This window comes from Meles meles, chromosome 5 (genome assembly GCF_922984935.1).
Source record: "Meles meles chromosome 5, mMelMel3.1 paternal haplotype, whole genome shotgun sequence".
Classification (NCBI taxonomy): Eukaryota; Metazoa; Chordata; class Mammalia; order Carnivora; family Mustelidae; genus Meles; species Meles meles.
The window spans coordinates 32,452,677-32,479,230 of record NC_060070.1 but is presented as its reverse complement, the minus strand read 5'-3'; the positions used below and the strand labels follow the sequence as shown (position 1 = coordinate 32,479,230).

Here is a 26,554-nt window from a genome sequence, read left to right as displayed (position 1 = left end):
GTGTTGGTGTGATTGGCAGTTGTAATGTGGTATATGGCCATTGTTGGGAGATATTTCCTAGACCACTGGCATGGTCTCACCCATGTGTGGTAAATCAGTGTCTTCAATTTATTCCACTGTAAAACTAAAAATCTATTTAGTATTGTGAAATTCAAGTATAAAAACTTTTCTCAAATTAAGGGCAAAGTGCTCCCTTGTAGCTAACACTTTTATCACTCTGAAATGATATACACGCACTCAGAGTTTAACTGGTAAATTTTCATACTTACAGAATTCCACATAAATGGGTAACTTAAGACAATTTCACCTTAATTTATACTCACATAATCAGATTACGGCAGATTTAATCTTTTGTGTACTTAGAGGAAAACTCTACAATACATGATAAACCTTTATGGAATATAATGTAACTCATCACACGAGTTATGTTAAGGGCTAATAAAAAACCCATTTTCTTTAGTGTTAGGTATTACAGCCAAATTCTATTTAAAACTAAAAAACTTAAGGGCTAGAAATATTAAAGACCTTAAAAATAATCGAATTCCACCCTTCCACAGCTGAAGAAATTGAGGCTCATAGTGTTTATGTGATTTGCCCCAAATATATTAAGCAGCAGAATCAGGACAATCCAGTGGATCTAATATTTCCATTAAACCATGATTAGTACATTTTAGATACTTCGATAAATGAAAATAGACTTTAATGTATATAAGAAAAACTCCATTTAAATGTAAAGGTTTCCATAAGACAGTATTACAGGAACTTGAACCTTATACAATTCCTCTGTAAAAATTCCCAAATAAAAAATCTCACCTACTAATTAATTATACGTCATGTGTTTCCTTGAAGAAACAATAACTTAGAGACTAAAAAAAATAGACGTTTGGGAAGTTCACCTATTGTGTATTATACCATTCGAAACAGATGCTAAAAAGAGACATTTTACAATGGCAGAAAACATATACACTGAGATTCCACACCAGTCTTTATTTATATTTTGGGGCCTTCATTAAACAGATCTTATAATTACCTCTTCCAAATTACATTTTATTCGCTTAATGGTGTGGTTTACCCCCACTGCACAAAAACAAGTATGATTAATACACTAGAAATATTTTTAAAAGAGAACCCAAAGACAGTTTTAACCAATTCAGACCAATGATTGTCTCAAAAATTGAATCTACTGATTTTCTGGTGGTGTCATTTTAGAAGATTTCATAACCAAATTATGTATCTAGTTAACTTATGTGTTAGCATTCACATCCCAAATCATGGAAGCCCTATTTTATAAAATCTTACCACTAAGGTAAACATACTTAATTACATGTCAGTGAAATGATGAATTCTCTAAATTATCCATAAAACCTAAAAAACCCAAATATCTAATTATAACACTGATGTATCTACTAATAATCACATATATCATGACTGTGTTTTAAAAAATATCTACAGATTTAAATGATAAGAAGCTTGCATATTATGGAAGAGTAAATAAAACTGTCAAATATTATTTTTGGCTCTTGTCATTTGTCTTGCCCAAAAATGTGCATATCATAGCCAACAGAACTTTTCTGTAGAATTTTATTTTGAAAATAGTATTTTACCTGAAGATTGATCTAAAAAACATTTTAAGATATGAAAATGTTATACAACTTATCTATTACAAATTAATCTGATAATTCTGCAATTAGGTACATTGTGTTAGCTCACCTACATAAAAAATATTGCACATTTTCATTTTGTCTCCACGTGACTGATGTCTAAACTATATAGAATTCCAAACTATTTAAAAGTTATTCTGTGAATATCAACTTTATAAATATCAGAACTAAATGCACTGTAAAACAACCATTTTGGTAAACATGCATTTATTCACAGTTGACTTATTTCCTCTAGATAAATGCAAAACTGTTCAAAATTATTTAGGAACCTATGTAGAGGTACAAGAGCACACTTACAAATCTAATTCTACCTTCATTTTGAAGAAACACTGATCTTGGCAAAAATCTGGCTTATTTTAAAATGAACTACTGCTGGTAAGAAGGCATACTTTAAATCTTTTCCGTGACCTGCACCTGCTTTTTTCCTTTTTAAATTAAAATTTAAAAGCATTTGTTTTCAGAGATGTATCTGATTGTGGCATAAGACAATAATCACACAAAAACAGACCCTGAAAGCAGTTGAGCATTTAAATGCCTGCAGAGCCTCATTTTACTTGTAAGTTATGACTGCCTTAAATCGCTAGACCACTCACTGATCATAATTGTAAGAAAGTGACAAAACCAGACCATTTTAATGTCACGAAATTGACACAAACCTGCATAATATAGCATTCCTCCACTGAGTTGAGGTCATATTATACTTTAAAAATATAAATAAATATACTGAATTGTGAGTCTTATTTCTGTAATATCCCCAGTGTTTGAAATATGCTTCTAAAACAGAAGTGGATAACTGCAGAATATAATTCCAGACTTGACTATTAGTGTCAAACACAACTGTTCCTTATAAATGACTCTAATGGTGCACTGGCTTGATTGATTCCAGCAATTTCACTGTACAGAAGTAAACCATACTTTATACACAGAGAATATATTACTTGAAAATCCTCAAAATAGGAAAAAAAGTTAGAAAGCTGTCAAGTATCTCCAAATGAAAAGTAAAGGTCTATTTTTGGCCCTCTTCCACACCCTTAAAAGTTGGAATTTGACAAAAATCCATGGGTACAATTTACAAACTTTGACAAACTATTAAGTTAAAACCATTTTCTTTGGGGAAGATGAGAGGAAGTACCTTTAAAACCTGTTATACAAAATTCCAGCTGCCTTTTTATAAAAGTACGTTCCTTAGATTAAAATCATAAAATTAAGGTGCAAGAGGTTAACAAAAATGAACTGAAGAGCTTTATTGACATCACAGTACATTCAAGAATAATTTTAAGAACATTACAGCTGAAAGAGAATGGCATGTTTATAGTCTTATTAAGCAATTTTTTGAAAAAAATGTAATACAAAGAAATCCTATTAAGTAACTTGGAGCAGCATTTGGAAAAAGTACACCTATTTACAGATTAAAAAAAAAAAAAAAAAAGATTCTGGTTTCACCTACACAGCCACAATGTGCCTCTATAATGAGACAAGCCCTTAAAACTCATGGAATTTTTTTAAACATCATGGCATTCTTGCCACATCATTCCTCAGCGTTTACGACGGGGAGGGGTTGTTGATCTGAAAAAAAAAGGGAAAAGACAAATTTAAAAATAAAAATGTATTTTAAACTAAAGAATCTGCAATTTAAAAATAAATATTATTATATAGGATTTCTAAAATTACTTAAGACTATGATCATTTATCAAGTACCAAACTGAGTTGTTATTAGAGAGAGAGAAAGGACACTTTCAACTTTGAATAAATTCAGTCAAATTTTTTTAAAAAATCAGACAAAATACTTTAAAAAGTATACTACCTTGATCGGGACTTAGACTTGTGTTTGCGGCTTGCCTTCTTACCAGACCTTTGAGATTTCTCCATGGATCGCGATCGACTATGTTTAGGCTTCTTAGCCTTCTTTTCTTTGCTACTTCCTGGAGATTCAGAACTGCTCCTTCCACTAGAATCAGAGCCTGAATGTTTTTTGCTATCTTTGGTAGTACTTTTCTTACTATCCTGTCTAGAATCATGTCTGATAATTTTAACAGATATAGAACCACTCCTAGAGAATGTTCTTTCACTTTCTCGTTTCCTTTTTAACCTATCATCCTGACTACTGAACTTAAAATCTTTTTCTTCTCTTTTTTGTTTCTCTTTTCTTTTATCCTGTTCACGTTCCCTTTCTTTGTCTTTCTTTTTCCTATCTTTATCTATACTTCGGCTCCTCTCCTTTTTTCTCTCTTGTTCTTTAGCCTCACCTTTATGCTTATGACTGCTCCCACTAAGATTTCCACGTTGATCATCAATTTTACGCCTATCTCGACTCCTACTGCGACTGGACCGATTGGTTCGCCTATCCCTTGAGCGACTTCTACTTCTACGTCTCTCTCGAGAAGGACTCCGATTTCTTCGTCTTTCTCTTTCAATGCTATTTCTATTAGATCTCCTCCTATCTCTAATCTTTACTCTAGCCCTATTGCTCTCTATTTTAATTCTGCGAGAGTAACTTCTACTTCTACTCCGTCTAGCTTTAATTGTTGGAGATCTACTCCTACTATGTCTTTTTTTCCTTTTAGGAGAAGAAGATCGGGAAGAAGTACGACTACTACCTGAGCTAGAACTGTATGAAGAGCTAGAGACAGTACTACTAGTACTACTCGTTCTGCTATTGCTACTGGAACTACCACTACTGGAACTTCCTGATCTACTTCTTCCTTGTTTCTCTTTTTCTTTATGCTCTTTTTTTGGTTCTAAAACTGACGTAGTTTCATTTGGAGTTCTTTTCTTTTCATTAACCACATCACCGTCTGCTTCTCTTGCTTCTAGTAGTGATAAACTATTTTGCTCTTTATGGATAAATTCATTCATCTCTTTTGAAACCCTTTCTGTTTGCTGCTTTTCTTCTGAAAAAGAAAAAGACAAAAATACTATGAAATGTCAATATATAATGAAAAAAACTCCCAAACTACCAAATTTCAAGCTATTAGATCATAACAGTCAAACAGCATTCTTCAACAGAAATAGGCTACAAGCCACATAAGCAATTAAAAATTGTCTAGTTACATTAAAAAATTTAAAAAGGATAAACTTAATTTCAATAGTTTGTTAACCCAATATATCAAAAACATCATTTCAACACGTAATAAATTCAAAAGAGTACTAAGATACTCTGCTTTTTGGGGGCACATAAAATCTCTCAAATCTATTATGTATTTTACACATACTTACAGCATTATTTCAATTTAGGGTTAGGTACATTTCAAATGTTCAATAGCTACAAGTAGTTAGCGGTGCTCCTGGACAATACAGTAACAGGGTACTGAAGTGTAAAGGCATATTTGAAGCAATCTAAAAAGATTTCCCTTTTGTCCGATAAGGCAACTTAAAGGTAAGTAAGTAATTTATAGGCAATTTCCAACTGCTAACTCTTAATAATTACCTTCCCAATCGTCCAAGTATGATTTTTCCAAAAACTTCTAAATACTCTTTCAGTATTCCTAATATCATTAAATAAACTATAAAGAACATATACAGTATTTTGCATAAAAAAGCTTTTATAAAGCCCTCTATTTCCTTAAATATACTAGCTACACACTAAATATCCCAGCTACAAATTACTTTCCATTAGTTTTACAAATATATTTCTATTTCAAAAGCCTTCTTTTTCATTATGAGAACTTTAGAAATGAAAATACACTAACTTACAGCTACTGAAATTAATGTCTTATAAAACAAGACAAAGTTTACCTTTTACAAACTATGTATTTTGAATACTACAAGCTTTTGTAGTTTTTTTTTTTAAGATTTTATTTATTTATTTATTTGACAGCGAGAGAGAGAGAGATCACAAGTAGGCAGAGAGGCAGACAGAGAGAGAGGGAAGCAGGCTCCCTGCCGAGCAGAGAGCAGAGAGCACAATGTGGGACTCGATCCCAGGACCCTGAGATCATGACCTGAGCCGAAGGCAGCAGCTTAACCCACTGAGCCACCCAGGCGCCCTACAAGCTTTTGTAGTTTTGAAAAAAACTACAAATAAGCCAAAACCCTTAGTTTCAGTTATGCCACATATTATCTATACTCTAACCTTAATTCTGTCCCTGATATTGTCAGGTTGTTTAAAAAACACACACACACAAACAGAACTAGACAAAAAACTAAGGGAGTCTAAAGATGTACCTTCCATCTGTTTATCATGTAATAGCTGCTGTTCCTTTTCTTTTCTCCAAAAAGCTTCCTGTTTTTGCCGGATTCGATGCCGTAATTCCTCATCATCAGTGTCAGATGACTCAGAGCCTCTGTCACTCCTCTCATCTTCACTGTCTCCTGATCCATAACCACCCAGTCCACCTGTGTGCATAAAGCCCAGTCTATCATATGGAAAAATTATTCTATACACTAAAAAATTTTTAAGGTCTGAGAAGAAAGCTAATTTCTTTTTTCATTGCCTTTTCTTGGAAGAATATGCTTATTCGGGGTGGGGAGAAGTATAAATTCCAATTCTTAAGGAGTTCATAGATCCCTCCTGAAAATTAACAGAATCTCAATTCTTTCTGGAATAGTTCATGTATTTCTCACCACAAAGGAATCGGATAATGATTTGTTTTACTGTTCGCTCAAACCAACGAAACCATTTAACAGGGCAATAACAAAGACTCACTAAAACACAGTCAATTCAACTACTGATGATCCTGAAAATATCTGTAAAATTAATTCCTTCATTGTTCAAAGCTCAGAAATCCCAGGTAGTATGCAAAGTATTTTTTCCCTAAAAAAAATTAGAATATTGTAATTCTCACTGGTCAGAAATGGTATGGTGCTAAAACTACTCCCCACCCTGAAGTGACCTACATAGTAATCATCACAAAATTACATGGCATTTGCTTCTAACCATTTCTGTTGGTCCCCACAAAGATTACTTTGATATGATGCGGAAAAGGCATGTTTAAGCTTTCATATATTTGAGAATATATCATGCAAAGAGCAATTATGAACACATCACTATTATTATACTATGGTAAGATAAACTTTTCCTCTATGTTAAAACTCGACTTACTAGAACACAATTTATATAAAGGTGCTTAAAAGCATTAGAGGACAGGTTCTTCCCTAAAGTATGTATGCAAATAATTCGGAAAGTGAGCTTAAATATTATTACAGCTAAATTATGAACTGTTACAACTTGCCCCAATAAACTATGAATTAGTCACATTTATAATGATTTATAATAATCCCTTTGTGAACGCTTTAGGCAAAAAAAAAAAAAAATAGGCAAACCTTTTAGAGACTGATATAACCCTAAGACCTAAGTTTTATAACCTGAGTAGGAATAGTACAGTTTCAAAACAGAACATGTAGAGAGACAAGGTAAGTGTGATTTTCTCTTTAAGGCCCTCTCACAAATAAGGAAAACACTTACCGAGTCCAGTGAGGGAAGCCAGTGCACTGGACTGTGCCAGCTGTTTTGCAGGAGCTTTGTATCACATCAACAACAGGAACAACATGTTAACACAAATAGCCACGATTTCATAGTCATGAGAGTCTATGGTATTGTTAAATCTACTACTATTGCTGCTTTTTGGGGAGAGAAGAAACATTAAAAACATAACATTCACTTTAAACCAGTAGCATGTCTGGCCTTGAAATTATAATTCTGAAGTGAGCTGAAATTGGTTTTTAAAGATGAAAAATGTTGACCACTACATCAGTTATTTTATTTTTGAGGTATGGTCCAAAAATTTTTTTTTCAATATATTTTGTGTTACTAAAAATAAAGGGTGTGGGGATAGGTGAATTTCTTGCTTCTGTAAGAACTAGAAGTGGTAAACTGTGAAAACTGAAGGTTCATAATTCAATTCACTAGTGAAACTAAACTGTATTGGAAGTTATACACCAATACCGTGGTATCTATAAAAAAACACAATCAGGTGAAATAAATCAAATACCAAGAATTTTTCCACTATATGTTTTATAGAAAAACAACCTAATTGCTAATTTGCGCTCAGGCAAGTTGGGTAATAAGAGAAAAATATTCATATAGTATTAATATGGTGTCTACAAACCTAACCTTTCCTGGAGAGTTAAAACATGCAAGAAGAAAATATTCATGTATCTGCTAGAATTCAGCAAGGACAACCAAAAAGAGTCCAAAATAGCCACCAAAACCAAAATACTCCCAGAAAAATAAAACTAAGAACACCCACAATATACCTTTTGTTGCTTTCCGGTGTGCATCTTTGGCTACATAATAAATTTCTTCATCCGTGACATCCAGTAGAATTTCGGTTAGAAGCATTTTTGTCAGCAACATCTATGGAAGGGTATTTTACTTGTTTACATACATTTATGCATAATATTTTTAACTTAATTATTTTATAATTACTAATAAAGTTTGACTTTTCAAAAAAAAGTAACGAGCAAAGCCACTTTATAAAACATATTTAAAGAGATCGTATCAACCATTCCAAGCAACTGCGTATTTGAAAATTATTCTAAAAGGCATTAACTTAAGTGCCTGGGTGGCTCAGTTGGTTAAGTATCCGACTCTTCATTTCAGGGTCATGATCTCAGGATCGTGAGATCAAGCCCCATGCTGGGCTTCGTGCCGGGCACGGACCCTGCTTAAGATTCTCTCTCTCTCTCCCTCTTGACCCCATTTCCCTCTCTAAAAAAAATTAATAAATAATAAAAATAACAAATTTTTAAAAATCCAGTACATGGTAAGAAATTTAACATTCTACCATTTGATACTCTTTCTCTTCTTCAGTCATCTCTGGTTCACTCTGCTCTTCCTGAGGAACTGGAGATGGACTTCTGGTGACTTTTCCACTACTAGCAGCCTCAACATTTTCAGTGTCTTCATCTTCCTCATCACTATCCTAAAAACAAGTAATAGTTTGTGTAACCCAAATTCAGGCTTATAATGTAAAATTATCATCTTACACACTACTTTAAAACCCCCAAATTAAAAAGTCTATGAAACAGATAAATAAAAATGGCAAGACTTCACTTAGTAGTATAAAGTGTTACCTGAAAAGAAATGTAAGATTACAAGAGAGCTTATGAGAATCAAGTATTTTAATTATTTTTCAATTTTTCCTTGGTCAATTTTGACTTTATTTTATAAATAACCAGGAATATAACATGTCAAAACTGACTGAATTAATATCCACTATATATGATGGTCCTGAAACGAGTGGCTTATAGAACTTTGGATAAGTAGACCACATTTATATTATTCAATATAACTTTAATAACTACAAATTTAAGGTATTTACCTAAAACCATGTGACTTAAAATTTTAAAAGTCTGAAGTCAGTTTGCAGATCTTAGCTGGCCTTGAAATTCAGTGAAATTTGCTTCTTTTTCGCTATGAAATGGGCAGGTAAGAAACGAGATGTACTTCAGATGGAGGAAATGCCAGCAGTCTCTCTGTTCCTGGCTGTAGGTTTTCAGTATCTAGATAGCACACCTTAAAAGGGGGACTCTTCTTAGGCAAAGAAGTGTCCTGCAGTTACCCTTAAAAATCCTACCAAGTAGGGGCACCTGGGTGGCTCAGTGGGTTAAGCCTCTGCCTTTGGCTCGGGTCATGATCTCAAAGTCCTGGGATGGAGCCCCGCATTGCGCTCTCTGCTCAGCAGGGAGCCTGCTTCTCCCTTCTCTCTCTGCCTATTTGTGATCTCTGTCAAATAAATAAATAAATAAAATCTTTGAAAAAAAAAAATTCTACTAAGTAAAAGACAAGGTACTCACTGAAACACTAATTTCAGACTAGTTCAAAAGACTATTTGAACCAGGGGAAGACGACATGTAACATAAGCCCAAAGGCATGCGGGGCAAGAGGGAAGAAAATCTTCAAACAATTTTTTGACACTTAAACCTATTAAATCTGGAAATCCATTATTTCATCTAAAGAGTTAAAAATTACCAAAAAAAAAAAAAAAAAAAAAAAGGTAAACTTTAATAGTGTCAGTCTTTTGGTTCTTATCTTCTTAATACCCACTAAAAAAACACATCTTTGGCATCGTTCTTTTGTCAAAAGAAAAAAGCAACATGGCATCTGTGACAGTTAAGCTAAACCAATGTCTGCTTAAATCTAGTTACCCTGCTATCTCAAAATTTATTTCTGAAGCACAAAATGGCCTTGGAAGGCCTACCTATTTCCAGAGTTGCATACTGGCCAGTGCTGTGGCTATCATGTCATCTGAGAGCACATTATTGCTAAATAAAAAATTTCTAAGCCACTCATGCCATCTAAATGATGAAGCTTTAAAGATTTAACTTTGTTACTTTCAGTGCTCATTATTAGTAATTTATTTCAGTAATTTTCACATATAAATCACATGGACTTTCATGTAAGTAATTCTAACACTTACAAATTTACTTCTCTGAGGTAAACGAGGGCCATCGCCTCCTTCAGCATCTTCTGTGGCCTTCTTTTCTTTTTTGGACAATTGTGAACGTTGTTGCTCCATTCTTTCTTTCTCCAATTTCTTCTGCTTTTCACGTTCCATTTTTTCAAGACCTTCTCGAATCCAAGCTGGAAGAGTCCTGCGTTTTACTGCATCTGTTTCACGTGAAAAGAAACATTTCTAAGTTAGTTAAGTAAAAATCACAAATGCATGAGTTCCTTATTCTTGGATTTCTACAAACTGGTGCCACTTGAGTGCTTATAACTATCATTTTCCAGTAAGACCGTAGTAAAGCAACCCATTAACCATTATGCTTCTTTTTAAAATCATTTTTAATGACAGCAGTGAATATTGTGTTAATGCTTATAATAAGCCAGGCACTATGAAAGCACATTAAAACCACCATCTCCCTTAATTCTTTAAAAAAAAAAAAATCACTATTACTCAATCTCTTTTACAAATAAGACCATGGAGGCTTATAAAGATTAAGTGAGGTGCTCAAAATTAAAGAGACAGTAGTAGTGATGGGGACTAATTCCAAGCTAAACTCTTAAACTACACTGCTTCCTAAAATATGGAAACAGAACAGAGTCAAACAAAAGCACATGTCTACTTTCACACTGAGAATTCATCTGAACAACTATGATTCCGTAAGTTAAAAAAGAAGTTAGAATCTTCTTAAAATGTCTACTTCGTAACAGAAAGTTAACACTTGAACATTCTGGTGTAATAAATGTTCAATCTGGACTTCTAAATATAAAGTAGTTTAAGTCTGTAACTCGTCATTAGACTTGTTAGTTACATTAAAAATTTAAATCTTCTGCCAAAATATTTCTGGAAAGTGAAATAATAAAAGGAAAATTAATCTGACATTAGCGTATCAGATGAATGGAGAGTGGAAAGAGACTAGAGAACAACTAAAGAGATTTTAAAAGGGGCAACTGTTCATAAATTGGCATAATGTATCAAACTATCAACACTGAAAAAATGTCAAGATGCTATGGCCATGATAAATTTACAATTCATCACAAAATCTGGAGCTTAAGGTAATAATTTCTTTTAAAGAAAATTATTCAGAACTTTTTATATTTTATACCATTATCCTTTTTGTAATTTTAAGGGTTATGACTATAAAATAATAAGGTTTTTATCTATCAATTCCTAACATATCAGAAGTGTCAAAACAATTTAAGAAAATAAGACAGTCTTTTCACATAATCAAGAAATCATGCCAATTGTGGTTCACTAAACTTAAATAGCTACCAATTTGTGGAGGCTCCTGCTTCACAGGAAGTGCAATAGGTGATCGCTGCCGATCCCTGAATGATGATGGCCTTTCTCTTCGATTTTGGGGAGGTGCTGGAGGTCCTGGAGGTCCTGGTTGCCAATAAGGAGGATGAAATCCACCTTGCGGTGGACCAAAAGCAGCCCCATGCTGAAAGAGTATTGCAGTTTATTTTTCTTCACATTAATACAATATACTCTCTGGGACACACGTGTTATGAACTGGGACAGTAGAAATCCATGTGTGCAGCAAATCCAAGAATTCCATGGTTCTAACATCCACCGATATTTCTGTAACCCCAAGAACCTAGGCTTACTATTCTTAAGAAAGATAAAGATTTTCTGCCTATGTAAATGCGAAGAGCCATCTAAAATTCAGCTAATACACTATTTTCAAGAAGTAGAGAAAAGGATATTTTTAATATATATATATATATATATAACATTTTCATTCTGAATCCATTTATAACCTAGTCCTTCTACTACCAAGATATCAAATGTCAATTTTTCTGTAACTAGAAAATACAAGAAAAAAATTTTTAAATCAATTTCAAGTTATTTCTTAAGGGAACTTGTTTCTGTAATCTTGCAAGAAGTTATCTATTTTAAACAAAGTAAAAGTTATTGAATCATTAAATTTTTTTGTAGTTTTGCTATTCAGAGGCTTTTCTTAAGCCCATCGCCAACAGAGCTCTCTGGCTTGTCAGCATAGGATCTATCAAGATAATAGGGTATGAGTAGAAGCTCCCTGCCTCTACATTTCTTCAAAACCAAACCAAACAAAAAACGGTTGTAGTTGTATACCAAGCATGAGTATACCACAAATATCTGAATATGTATGAATAAAGATTACTCTCAAGGTGAATACTGGTTACATTTATGTCCATAATGTGAATTTTTTCAAAATTTTAAATTACTGATAGTTCAGTTTATAAGGTTAACAACTGCAATCAGTTATTTCAAAATGACGCCTAGCACTATAGTTTAAGGGTGGACCCTTGGCAGAGTAGTTAGAGAAAATAAAGCCCCACATAATGATACTATCCCCATAGAGTTCTATGTCCCTAGGAATGAGTAAGATGCTACAAAGGAAATTATGTACAATTCCATTAACATGTCATGTCAGAATGGAAAAAAAAATGACCTCACTAGAAAAAGTCGTAATTCTACATAGCAGAAGGAACTGCATTTAGGAAGATGATCTGTTCTTCATGTATTTTATTCATGTCTTATCCATAATCTATTATTGACAAATAATGTATTCAACTACTGTGAATTTTCTAAACTTTATTCAACATTTAAATATACCACTTTAAAATATTAGAAAACAAAACAACATATAGCTATTGCACTTACACATTTTTCATTTTATCCAAACATTTCCCTAATGATCCTTTATATCATTCTCCTAAGCAAACCAAAAACCAGAAAATAAGAATCTAATGATTTTAATACTCAAAAATCGATAACTTTTCTGAGACATAATATGCCCTTATCTGTACAAGACTGAAAAGTGAAACACAGATCTTAGGTACTCTTGATGAGACACTTCCAAGAATGGTAGATTACGTGCACATCTACAATATTAAAGCAACAAAATATCTTTCACCTGATAGTCAAACTGGTTCACTGGCCCCACTGCAAAATTATCGGGTGGTCCACCAAAGTTGTGATTGTTCTGGTTAAATATATGCCTGTTGTCAGGGGCAAATTCCCCACTGTCCTGACTGTTGCTGTCTTCGGAAGGAGGAACAATGTCCATTGGGCCTGGTGTTGGTGGCATCCATGGCTGATCTGGAGGGGGGTGTGGGGGCTGCTGATGCATTCCCCATTCTATTTAGGATTCAGGCATAAAAACATTCAACAGGGGGTTATAACAAAATCAACACAAATTTTTAAGATCTCAAGAAAGATTTTTCAGCAAAGAAACAGATTTAAAAATTTATGACTTCTTGGTCAAATTCCTCTTGTATATCTTAAAAATGAGCAGTTAATTAAACTAATAAATAATTCAAATGAGCTAACTCCACTCTAATTCATATCCTAAACATATAAAAATCAAATGCCCAAAATTTTAATAAATGTAACAAAATCCAAAGCAAATTTTTTGTTGAATTTTTCTATTTCTGTTCAATAACAATATCATAGAAAATAACACCTTGAGATTTTATATATAATTTCTTCTTCCATGAACACATTTATCCTCACAACATCCCTGTGAGGTAGGGAGAAAGCAGGTATTATTTTTGCCAATTTAAGGAGGGGAAACTAAGGCACACAGAGGTAAATCACTTGCCCAGGTCACAAAGAGAGCCAACAGAATAAAGTTGGGGAGTAGGAATGCCAGGGTAAGTTATTTATGAACCTGAACTTGGGAACCAGAACATTTTCAAATTTGGGGAAATTTGGTGTAACTTCAAGAAAACTAGAAATAAACTACCTCAGAGTATCAAAGATTAGAATATTCACTATTCTTTAAAAAGTGATGTTAGAGGTTTACCTCCTGAATTTTCCACTCTTACATTGAGAAACAGTAAGTATCAATAAGGAAAGGGAGATTAAAACTTCACCATCAGCATACTTAAAGACTCCTCTATAAATATTTTGAAGTGACTACTAAAAATAATTAGTAACACAAGACATGGAAAACTGAACTAGCATCAAGAAATCTAAATCATACTGTGAAGTTAAAAAAAAGCAAACAAAAAATAAAACATAAAAACTTATGGAAGATCTTCACTATCTGAAAAAAAAAGGGAAGAAAAAGATGGGTGGACAGTAGGGGCAGAGTATATTTGACAGACTAATTTGTCACATAGTGACACAGTATTTCTTTAATTAGAGGCTAGACATGTTTTGCTCTGCCAGTGCTGCTTCTGAAAAGGCCAGAGGTTGCAACAGAGAGACATAGAATGCTCTCTTCCCTAGATGCCAAGTGAGGTTTCCAGTGTTCCCAGCCCCTGTCAGCCTAGGAATGAAGAACCAAGAAAAGAATCAAACTGAGTGCCACAATGCTAGCAGACTGAGTACAGAACAAAATTTCAAATTCAAATCTAAATGAAACTGCCTATTCTTTAAGGACCATTAATTTCAAGAAGTCATAAAACTAAGCAAATTAAACAGTTTAATTTAATCCACATTTTGTTTTAAAAAATAGTCCTAAAATCTGGATAACTTGAAACAACAAACCTGGTTGCCACATTCTGTTAAAGTTTGAATCCCCTTGAAAATTCCCATGATTGTTTGGACCAGATTCCATTGTAGACATATCTTGTCCATTTGGCATCATTCCTGGTGGTTGTTCTACCATACTTTGCTGCCCTGAAGCTTCTCTTTGGGCAATCCAAGCTTGAGCCAATGCAGCCCAGTCAATCTGGCCTAACATAATTTAATATAGCAGAATTTAACATCAGAATTTAAGAGCTAAAAGAATAGTGCCTCTATGTAAAACAAACATCTCAGTTATTCCTTACTAGAGATTTTAAATATTACAGTATGTTATGGCTGATAGGATGCTTAGAAAATAACCCATATCCAGGCTACAAAATGATTTAACTGTAAGACTTGCAGAAAACTCCAGTAAAACACTCTTAACTGTTATTTCTAATATTAACTCCTAAGAAATTTATCCCCTGTACCTTAGTTTAGTTAGACTTTTAAGTCTTTTTTTTTAATTAATTATAACACAAATGATCAAACTCACACACTACTTCTTCAAACAGGACCTACCCAGGCCTACAGAGAATTCTAAGACTTCAGAGAAATATAGTTATTTATTCATGTTCCTATGCACCATCACCCTCTTTTCCTTCTCTAGTTAAAATACACTGCTTAACAACTTCTTAGTCATTCTTTATTCAAAATGTATTGCCTTGCTATCTTAAAGGTCCTCTTCCTTCTCCAATATCTACACGTAACATTTTAAGTTGATCTAATATTATATTAATAAAGGAAACAAAGAAGAATAAGATGATTTTTCACATCTCAGTGAAGATTAAATAGAACTCATCCCGCACAACCCAGATGGAGCTGAATTTAGGTAATATGTATCTAAAACTTTTCAAATGTGCAACAGCAATGTAACCAACCTAGTTTTTGGATTTTCTTTCCTCACCAAATTACTGAACAAGTAACAATGCAATAACATGTACACAAAATTATGGTAATTATTTCAAAAAGTAAAAAGCTACATCCAATCATCCAAAAGTGATTTATTATAGTATTATCCTACAATACAATGCTATGTAGGTATTAAAAAAAGGAACAGAAACAGATTAACTCAGTAAAAGAGTTCAGTGGAAAGGGTCGCATCAATGAAACAAAACTGGCCATGAGTTAATAACTATTAAAGCTAAGTAATAAATGGGGGTTCCCTATATTCTTTTCTACATCCATGTATGCTTGATAAATTCCATAATACAAAGAAATTTTTAAATGAGATATAAAGCATAATATCAGTTGACTATGAGCTACATAGAATTGTAAGATTTGGAATTAAAAACAGAAGTGTGCTTTACTTAAGCAACACATTTAAGGAAGATTTTTTATTTCTTTAGAAAAACAAGAACTAAATCAGTTTTGAAAACATAAAATACTCATAAAGCTTTCTACTCTTTGGGGAAGCCTCTCGAAGAGAAATCCATTCCCTAATATGTATGGTATAGTCATATTATTTATGAGAAAAGATTAAATTTTGTTCATAAAATGCTCCAATAAGTCAATCCCAATTCCATTTCCCTTAATCCCATCGCCTATCTCCCACTCATCTCTATCTCCCCTTCCCCAACTTCCAAATTCAATTTGTTTCCTTACTTGGATCCTGCTGGTGCTGGAATGACTGCATCCACTGTTGCTGGTTCAAGGGCCATTGCTGCCAAGGCTGTCCTCCTTGATCCCACATCCTGACTTTTAAAATATATTTGATTTTCTACCTTTAATAAAATAAACAGTTTAAAAATGAGAATGAGAGTTCTTTAATTTTAAAAAGCTCACACATCAAAAATTACAGGATGATACAGTTATGTGATCAGAGCTCTAAAATTCTGGTCAATAGGTTGCCAGAGGCAACTGGAATTTTTAGGTTGGCAAGCAGAAGCACAAAATTTCATGTAAATGATGGTGTCAGAGCTTGATGGCAAGCACAGCTCTAATCAATTTAGCTAAAAAGATGGGGTGAATCTACTTTTTTTCAATACAAATCTCTGGAAATATAGTTATTTTCAAGATTATAAGAAAAAAAGTGATTTAATCTCTCCCCAACCAATACTCCTTAAAAAGGGCAACCAAACAACAGCTCGGGCTGAGGAAGGAAAACTCTTCTAATTACAGCTAACAAATGCAGAAGTAGAATAGAATTAGAAAATCACATATTACCAAACCTAATGAAACAACTGACTCGGGAAATCTTAAAAGTTGATAGGAAATCAAATACAAAGGTTGTTGAAATATCACCCCTGCAAGACTATCAGGAATCTCCTCCTGAGATATATTATGTCCCCAGAATCACTATGAATATGTTCACCAAAAATGTTTAACTGAATCCATTTGAGCTTTTGGATCTTACTTCCAGAATAAAGAAATTATAAGGAACAAAAGAATGACGTAGGCAGTATCAAAAGAAACAATCGGACAAATCCAGAAGGTGAGAGAGTCTATCAAGACCCAAGTTTCTTGACATGTAAATAGCATGGGAAACAAAAGGAGAGAGAATCTAGGTGATGGGTGTGGGGGAGGGGTTTCATCACACTGGTCTACTTTTCTCTAAACTACTTAAAAAACTTTCATAATAAAAAGTTAAAAATTGCTGCAAGTCCAGAATATCTGTACTTCATCCAACAATGATATACAACCCTATTCAAGAACCAATGACACACATCGTAAGTAGGGTATGTTTCTTCATTTTTGAGGCTTAGCACAGAGCAGGCATTAAATAAATTTTAACTAAATGAATCTTTTTAGACTGACTCTTTCCTCTACTCTAAAAGCAAGACAAAAGCAAGCCTTAGCACTGCAGGATCACAAAAAATAAAAAAGCCATATTAACAAGTGAGAAACACCCACTCAAATAGGACAACTGGCTGTTATAATTCAGTCTCCTAAAGGGTTTACAGCTCTGGTCTTTGCAGCATTCACAGAATGTTATAAAGTTCTATCAATGGGAGATCCTAACCTTTCAACTGAAGAGCACTGTAAATTAGGAAATATGCAGCAGTCCTTTTGTTACCTTGACTTTGACTTCTAGTTACACTAATACAGTCTATTATAATAGCATCACTGGAATATGGCAAAATAGAAATTAAATAGCAACACACCTAAAACCAACCACTGGACTGTATTTCAGTTCCAAGCTACATATGCTTCTTTTTCTAATCTCTCTTCAGATTTTCTTTCTTCTCTCCTTTTTCCCTCTCCTCTTTTTCAATTATACCTTTAAACACTTTAAAAGCTAAATGACTTACTAGAACCCTTTACAACTTTAATTAAAAGATAACAAATAAAGAGGGGACACCCAGAAGAAATACCAACTGCTATTTTGACTGACCTCAGAGGTTCACCTTCCGTTTAAAATTTAGGTTGATTCAGACTACAGCTTGGAAACATAGCAGCAAGATTACTTATGCCCTGGGGGGAGGGGGGGAGAAAAAGAGCACATGTTTACTCTTAAATTATGAAGAGTTACTAGAATAAAAACAAATTCCAGAGATACAACATAAAAGTGTAATCTTCTCCAAATTAATCTGAAGATTTTTCTTCCATTAACTTTATAATGAGAAACTACTTACCATTTATAAAGTTAAGGGAAATAGGTACACCACAAATATGAAAGCAAAACTTTTAAAAAAATTTTTCCTCTCAAAATACTTTTTAACTTACTGGAACAATTTGTTAATACAAAATAATGTCCAACAATTTAAGTACTGTTATATATGCTGAGAAAAAAGGAACAACGAACATTTGAAAAAAAGTTTCATCCACCTGGTATTAACTTAAATGGCACAAAGAAGCAATAAATGCTTTAATTTAGGTTTTTCGATAGAATTCTAAGTTTAAAAATTAACACCAGCAAGGTGAAAACAATTGTCCTTCAAACGTTTGCATTTTATTCCCATTAGATTAACAGCTTTAAAAAAGTTGGTAAACAGACAAATCCATTCATCTTTTTATCTTCCAGCTTCTAGCACACAGTAGTCACAAAATACCAACTGAAAAAATGAACTGTCTCTGGCTCCTTCCATTTACTTTTAAAGGTTAATGATAAGGAAATTGTTGTACTTATGAGAACCAAAAAAGCTGGTGTAAGCATGGTTTGCTGTGTTTTCCAAAGCTCTAATGGTATATCAGAACGCAATGCATGGATTTTTCTGTCCTAGGTTGTAAACTCATACAATGTAGGCATTATAACTACCTCTATTCAGTGCCTCCTAGAGTTGCAAACAGATGTGCATTTAGTAACACCACTTTAATGATGAAAAAAACTGTACTGACTCCCTATCATCATTTCCAATACATATTTACTTCCCAAAAAATCACTATAAAGTTACTTTTACTTACTTACGCTTCCTGGTTGTCTTGTATAACTTTTTCAGTTCTCCTTTTTAGTTTCTAACCATCACTTGTAACCTGGACTTCAGAGCACAAGCTCTGGTTCATGATGCCTACCTATACCATTCCCTAGCTGCATGAACATGGGCAAATTAACCACTCTCTAATTTTCAGTTTTCTTATCTGTAAAACGGAGGACTTATAAAGTGTCTACTTCATACAGTTCTTGTGAGGATAAAATGAGAAACATATGAAAACTCAGCAAAAGAGCCTTCAAAAATTAATGCTTAATATTGCCAGAAAGATTTCTCAGTTATCATTTTTGCTAGCACTCAAGTTTACAACTGGGCTTCGGCGGGGGGTGGGGGTGGGGGTGGGGGGTGGGCAGTGGCATCGGTAATCAAGCCAAGCCATTTTACTCAACTCTTTCTTCTTCTTTAAAAGCAATCTGACACTTAATCAGATTTCATTTTACCTTTAGAAAAATATCTTCCTGTCCCTACCTCTCAGTATATCATAAATTGAAGCTTTAACTATTAAAAAAACAAAACAACAAAAAACCTCAGTAGTTTTCTTCCACACAAAAAGTTTTTACTTACATATTTTCAAGAGTTTGATTTATATGACTTGTAGCCAGTTTTGTTTGTTGAAACCAGTCACTTCTACTTTTACTATGTTTCCCAAGGCCTCTTACTCCCCAAGTTTTTACGGAAACTATTCATACACAGTGTTTAATACACTTAGGCTGAGAAAAATACGAAAAAAGAGATGCGAAATTTTGAGAGGCAAAACAATAAAAATACAGCAAAGAAGGTGACAGTAAAAGTCAAAGGAGTTAGGAGGTATTTAATAAAATGCTTCAATTAAGTCTACAGTTGAGAAACTTGGCTTGGCTACAGAGGATAAATGGTGAATGAGGAAGAAGGTAAAAATACTCAATAGTCTTTTGGGGAGACAATTTAGAATTACAGTATTTTATCAAAATTGTAAATGCACATCCCTCTGACCTAGCAATTCTGCTTTAAGAACTTAAACCACAGGAGTATACTCACCATGCTACCCAAAAACCTGCAGCATGTTTTTAACAGGGAATACCCGTTTTTAGGGTCACTCAAAGTCAGAGGTAAAAGTGAACCAGTCGATTGTTATTCAGCCATTACAATGAGAAAGATGAATTTTTATATGCTGACATATACTGACAAATAAACTGCCTTAAGAAGTGAAAAAAACTATGATCCCACTTGAGGTTTTTGAACTAAGAATGCAATTTAGGGGCACCTGGGTGGCTCAGCTGGCTGAGCATCTGCCTTTGGCTCAGATTATGGTCCCAGGACCCTTGGATGGAGCCCTGCACTGGATTCCCTGCTTCTCCCTCTCTCTTTGCCCCTCTCCCTTGCTCTGTGTGTCAAATAAATAAATAAAATCTTATTTAAAAATGCAATTTAGGGTTGCCTGGGTGGCTCAGTCCATTAAGCGTCTGCCTTCAGCTCAGTTATGATCTCAGAGTCCAGAGATGGAGCCCTGCATCAGGCTCCCTGCCTACTGGGGAGCCTCCTCCTCCCTCTACCTCTCCTGCTCCCCTGCTTGTTCTCTATCTCGAATAAATAAAATCTTAAAAAAAAAAAAAAAAAGAAGGTAATTTAGGGGCACCTGGGTGGCAGAGTTAGTTAGATGTCTGACTCTTGGTTTCCCTCAGGTCATGATCTCAGAGTCCTGGGATCAAGCCCCATGTGAAGCTCCACTCAGTGCAGAATCTGCTTAAGATCTCTCTCCATCTGCCCCCTCCCCACCAGACACACACACATTCTATCTCTCTCAAATAAATAACTCTTAAAAAAACAAAACAAAACACGTAATTTAGTACAGAAAATTCCTAAATTAAAAAAAACTCTTAAACTGATAAGCTCTAGGAAGTGAAAACAAAGATCAGAAAATGATTATTTAAATCCTTGTGTTCTTTGAATGATTTTACCACAAGTGTGTATTTTTAAGGGTGAGAGCTCCAGAGCGAGCAGGGGGAGGAGCAGAGGGAGCAGGATAAGCAGACTCTGCACTGAGGGCAGAGCCCGATGTAGGGCTCAACCTCACACCCAAGAAAGACCATGGCCTGAGCCAAAACCCAAGAGCTGGATGCTTAACCGACTGAAACATCCAGATGCCCCATGAGCGGGTTTTTATTTTTCATATATATATTTTTGCAAAGATTTTTATTTGTCAGAGAGAGCGAGCAAGGCGAGAGACAGAGAACACAAGGGGGGGGGGGCACAGCAGACAAAGGGAGAAGCAGGATCCCCACTGAGCAAGGAACCTAATGAAGGACTTGATCCCAGAACCCTGGGATCATAACCTGAGCCAAAAGCAGGCGCTTAACTGACTAAGCCACGCAGGTGTCCCAAGTGCGTATTTTTAAAAATAAATCTATAGATTTTTTAAAAGAGACAAAGAATCAAAGGAAGCTGACCAGCACAGTCCAGAGTGACTCTGGCAATAAACATCACACAAGTAATATAACGATGAGACTATGGACAAATTACCTGACTTCTGTCTCATTTTTCTATGAAGGATTTGGAGTAAGTTTCTATAATCTAGTCCAAAAAGGGTATCTCTGGTCACGAGAATAAAATGTAGAGTTCTGCTGAATTTTGTAAAGGGACAGATTTTAAGAAAATACTTAGTATATTCAACTATTTAATATAAACTTTTATGTATGTTTAAGCATTTAGCACAATGCTTGATAAAGGATTTCATTAATTATTTCTTGATTAAAGAACATGACTGGTAAGTGATTTGATGGCAAAGATTTAGAAAACCCACACTTTCTTCATCTTCAACATATAAAATCTTCTTTATTCACTAGTAAACATAACTGGAAAACAGAAATATGAGGCACATATAGCAATAATAAAAAAATTTATCTTGTAACTTCAGTATTTTTCTTTTAAAAGATTTTATTTATTTACTTGACAGACAGAGATCATAAGTAGGCAGAGAGGCAGGAAGAGAGAGAGGAGGATGCAGGCTCCCTGTTGAGCAAAGAGCCTGATGCGAGGCTTGATCCCAGGACCCTGGGGTCATGACCTGAGCCAAAGGCAGCGGCTTTAACCCACTGAGCCACCCAGGTGCCCCGTAACTTCAGTAGTTTTCAGTGAAGTAACATAGCCCTGTATCTTAACAGCCTCATTGCCTTAAAAATGACATTTACACATTGGTTTAATAATGACTTGGAAGGGAACTGTTAAAGATGAGTGATAAGTACATCAGGGTTCACTATACTCTACTTTTGTACTGTTTGAAAATTTCCATGATGATAAGTTAAACATCATGCAGTATACAGCTACACAGACTTACAATGAATTTCCATTTTTTTTTTTCTTTCCTCAAAACAAGATCTTGAGGGCAAACTCTTACAATTGTTTGGATTCTCCATGCTGCTTTGCCCATATTAAGCGGTGAAATACTTTACTCTTCGCTAAAATTTATTTACAAGTACACTAATATTCAATAAAGAAAATAATATTGTTACTACTACTCTGATTTTATAACATCAAAAATCAACTCCAATTTATCTGTCCTTCCCTTTATCCTTAATTTTAATGATCCTTAGGCTCAACTTCTCAAATATGGAAAATCTGATTACAGATCAGACAGGCTGCAGGCCTTTCCCTTTATGGAATTAAATGAATCCCACTTTTTATGCTATTTCCTTGGAAACAACTGGGATATGGATCAGATCATCTAAGTTATCACATAGAGCTGGAAAAATCTAACTCATGACTATGACAAGTGTTATAGAATGAACTGTGACCCCTTAAAAATAGAGGTATAAGTCCTATCCATATTCCCATAAACTATGAGTGTGACCCTTTCTGGAAACAGGGTTTCTGCAGATGTATTCAAGATGTGAGGTCATACTGGATTAACATAGGTCCTAATCCAGTGATGTTTTTTATTAGAAACACAGACACACACAGGGAACACCATGATGACCACAGAAGCAGGGACTGGAGTGATGTGTCTACAGCCAAGAAAAACCAAGGATGGCTGGGAACCACCAGAAGCTAGGAGGAGACAAAGAGGCAAGGAAGGATCTTCCCCTACAAAGGGGTGAGGAGCTGGGAGTAAAGCAAGCAAGCATGGCCCTGCAGAAACCTTTATTTCAGACTTCTAGCCCAGAGAACTGTGAAAGAATAAATTTCTGCTGTTTTAGGCCACTAAGTTTCCGGTAATTTGTTACAGTCTAAGAAATGAATACAACCAGAAATGATCATTTATCTTATCCATTTCTTAGATGATTCTACATTAGAATATTCATTGCTCTAAGGTTCTTAAAATTACTTGTTTAAAGGACATCATTAATGTTTGCAGAAGTCCTCTCACAGACTGACAAAGATGAATGAGGATGAAAATGTAGTATTTGTTTTAAAGCACTTAAGCATCAAAAAAATAAATAAGGGGCACTTGGATGGCTCAGTCGGTCAAGCAACAACTCTTGACCTCAGCTCAAGTCATGATCTCAGGATTGTGAGATGGAACTCCACATTAGGGTCCACACTGGGCATGGAGCCTACTTAAGATTCTTCCCCTCTCCCTCTGCCCCTCCTTTCTGTGTGTATGTGTGTGTGGGGGGGGTGCACTTAAGCATCAACTGCAAAATCAGAGATACAGAAACACATCCATGCTTTTGATGCATATATTGAAATGTTTCTCACATCACATACACAGTATAAAAACCATAAAATGCAACAAACCTCTTCTCCCCTGCCATTTCAGCCCTACATACCAGGTGACCGGACCTCAAAGTAAAAAAAAATTCATTTTTCAATTCAGGTTAGGTGGAAATGGCCCCAGTAAAGGCTAACCTTATAATCATTTGAAATAAAGTAAAAAAACAAACTTTTGCTATTTGATGGGACATACATTTTACTATATATTGAAATACTTTGCAGCTTACAGATCAAAAGAGGCACTCAAAATTTTGGAGAATTGGATAGTTTGGCTACAGATATGGGGAAAAAAGTGATAAAAAATAAACATACAGAGAGCAAGCAAGCCTAAAGGAAACAACACCCCAGTAGCAGAAAGCACACATATCTTGGTTGTAATACCAGTCTCCAATAAAAGAAATCCAAATCCTTAAGAGAAATAAGTGATTCTTCAGACTGAGATTAAAAAAAAATATATGCAAAATGAGTCTGGAATACCTTACAGTGCCAAGAAGAAAGTGCTAAAAAAAATTTTTTTAACTGAAAATATTAAAAGGATGGGTGCAGGTCACAGTAGACAACTGAAAGAGCTCCTAATGTCCAAAGCTGGAACAATTTGAGCAACAAAATAAAGTAACATTGGATTATAACCAATTATGACATAAATATCTCATGTGTCCATACTAATATAAATAAATGATACAGTAAATTGGCAGGGACAGACAAATCTCCCATGCAGAAGAATTCCACATAAATTACACAGATACTCCACCCTAAAGGACGGGGAACGTAACTCTCTAATCCTCAAATGTATACTGTGCAAAAAGACTTCCTTCTAATGAGTACAGTGTGGAAAGGAGGAGATGGATAGGAAGAGTAATTTTACAGTGGAGAAACTTGACAAACACTAAGCAGATGATCAAGGTCAATATCAACGTGATAAATCACATTCATATTACATACCCTTGATAGGATGTGCTGAAAAAGGCACTGCTTTTCTGTGATCTTCCTCTCCAAAACCCCTACCGCCAGTCTTACCATGAGAAAAACATCAGACAAATTCCAGTAGGAGGGCACCCTACAATATACCTGACCAGTAATCCTCAAAACTGTCAAGGTCACTATATTAGTTTGCTAGGGCTGCCGTAACAAAGTACCAAACACTAGGTAGCTTAAAGAACAGACGCTTATTTCCTCATAGTTCTGGAGGCTAGAAGTCCAAGATAGAAACGTCCACAGGGTTGGTTTCATTTGAAGGCCTCTCTCTCTGGCTTATTATGGCTGTCTTCTATGTTTTTATATGTACGGTTGTCCCTCTGTATCCTAATCTCTTCTTATAAGGGACACCAGTCATTAGGGATCAGGGCCTACCCTAGTGACTTCATTTTACTTCTTTAAAGACGTTATCTGCACATATGGTTACTTCTGAGGTACTGACATCAACATATGAATTTTGGAGGGACAAAATTCAGCCCGCAGCAGTCATCAAAAACTAAGAAAGCCTGAAAACTGTCACAACCAAAAGAAAGCTAAGGACACATGACAACTAAACATCACATGGTATCCTAAACGGAATCCTGGGACAGAAAAAAATATTAGGTTAAAACTCAGGATATATCAATAAACTAGAGACTTTTTCTAATAATAATGTGTCAATAGTAGTCCACTAATTTTAACAGACATATCATACTGATTTATAATTTAAAAAACTGTGTGTAAGGCGGGGGTGTTTATATGGGAACTCTATGCCATCTGCTCACTTTCTCTGCAACTTATAAAAGGTTTTTTAAAAATAAACTATTAATAAGTATGTTTAAAATACAGTCTCACGAACATCTTCTAAAAACCTGTTTACTATTACTACCCCTACAGCCCTACTAGATAGTCCTACAGGTGAATCTTTTGTGTCCAAGTTTGTTTTCTTGCTTTGCTGCACTCGTCACAAATTTCAAGTTTATTTTGCTCTTCTATGAGTTAGCCATTAACAATCAAAATCTGTCGAGTGCCCGTGATGTTCAGATAATAATAATCACAAGATAATAAAATTGAAATGTTGGATACTACTCTTTCCTCGTGGACCTTAAGACATAATGTCCATCACCGGATAAAAACACAACAAAAATACAAACTGGGGGCTCTAATTGTAGTTAACCGGACGCATTTGCCCTAGGCTGCGCCTGCGTACTCGGAACTGCACAGCGCAAAAGGTCCAGGTCCGGGCCCCCGCCTCCTCCGCCTCCTCCGCCCCCTTGCACCCCCTCCCCATAAGGGGGTTCCCACGGCGCACGCGCAGTGCTTAACGGCCGGTCAGGAGCCCAACAATTAGTCCCTTCTCATGCAAAGAAAACTCTCATAGTTAGAGCAAGGGGTCGTGAGCATTCTCTTTACTAACAACATTTCCTTTTCACTGAGAGCACAGCTCTGACTCACCAATTCGGGCGGACACCGCCGCTTTAAGGAGATGAGGTTCCAGCGGTCGCGCCAAGCAGCGTACGCAGGCTACGTGTTTAAGTTATGCTAGCTTCGCCACAGAAGCCAAGAAGGCTGTAATGGCCTGCCAAGTCCCCACGCGTAATTGTTCTCCACCACTTACTCACTCTGATTCCGGAACACCGTTGTTGCCACCGTTCCTGTAATACCTCTCCAAACCTTTCGATGCTTCTACTTCTTCACGAACAAGACAAGATGGCGCCCGATTGGTTGCACCCGGAAGTGAATAATAATAACATCCGCTTGTCATCTGAAGCCATATTGTCCCCCATACTGATCTTTGAGCACGTGACTATATCCAGTTAACTTGGCTCGACGCCATTTTTGTTTTGGGCAAAGCTCCTGGGACTTCGTAGTCGGCACTGTGCAAGTGTCTGAATATTCCTGTAGGATACCTTTTAATTGAGTCATGCTGAACCCATTTTCATCTTTACAATGGCCAGAAAGCCAGGAACCTAGTATTCGGTAGAGAACGCTC

The 26,554-nt window shown here is 35.2% G+C and overlaps 1 protein-coding gene across 4 annotated transcripts; it reads right to left on the bottom strand.

The window, feature by feature from the left end:
* Nucleotides 1-967: 967 nt before the first annotated feature.
* PNISR (PNN interacting serine and arginine rich protein) lies at nt 968-26,286 on the bottom strand. 4 transcript variants are annotated; one of them, XM_046004594.1, is made up of 13 exons: nt 26,184-26,286; nt 17,883-17,962; nt 16,154-16,272; nt 14,531-14,719; nt 12,951-13,174; nt 11,321-11,492; nt 10,022-10,212; nt 8,387-8,524; nt 7,857-7,956; nt 7,066-7,119; nt 5,826-5,996; nt 3,466-4,552; nt 968-3,227 (listed from the first exon to the last, which is right to left on the bottom strand). In XM_046004594.1, exons 3-13 carry the CDS (start codon nt 16,239-16,241, stop codon nt 3,197-3,199), a joined length of 2,445 nt encoding a protein of 814 aa, XP_045860550.1. In that variant the 5' UTR covers nt 16,242-16,272; nt 17,883-17,962; nt 26,184-26,286; the 3' UTR covers nt 968-3,196. The 4 variants fall into 4 exon arrangements, with proteins under 4 accessions (XP_045860550.1, XP_045860549.1, XP_045860551.1 ...); XM_046004593.1 differs by having other exon boundaries at nt 26,017-26,272; XM_046004595.1 differs by having other exon boundaries at nt 26,180-26,272.
* Nucleotides 26,287-26,554: the final 268 nt, after the last annotated feature.

What these genes read in the sequence shown, in the direction of transcription:
- PNISR (XM_046004594.1), bottom strand. Translation starts at nt 16,241, where the DNA reads ATGTGGGATCAAGGAGGACAGCCTTGGCAGCAATGGCCCTTGAACCAG. An exon ending in TAACAGAATGTGGCAACCAG is followed by an intron (nt 13,175 to 14,530) that starts GTTTGTTGTTTC and finishes AATCCTAAATAG; the next exon opens with AATGGGGAATGCATCAGCAG. An exon ending in AAGTCTAAGTCCCGATCAAG is followed by an intron (nt 3,228 to 3,465) that starts GTAGTATACTTT and finishes TTTTTTTTTCAG; the next exon opens with ATCAACAACCCCTCCCCGTC.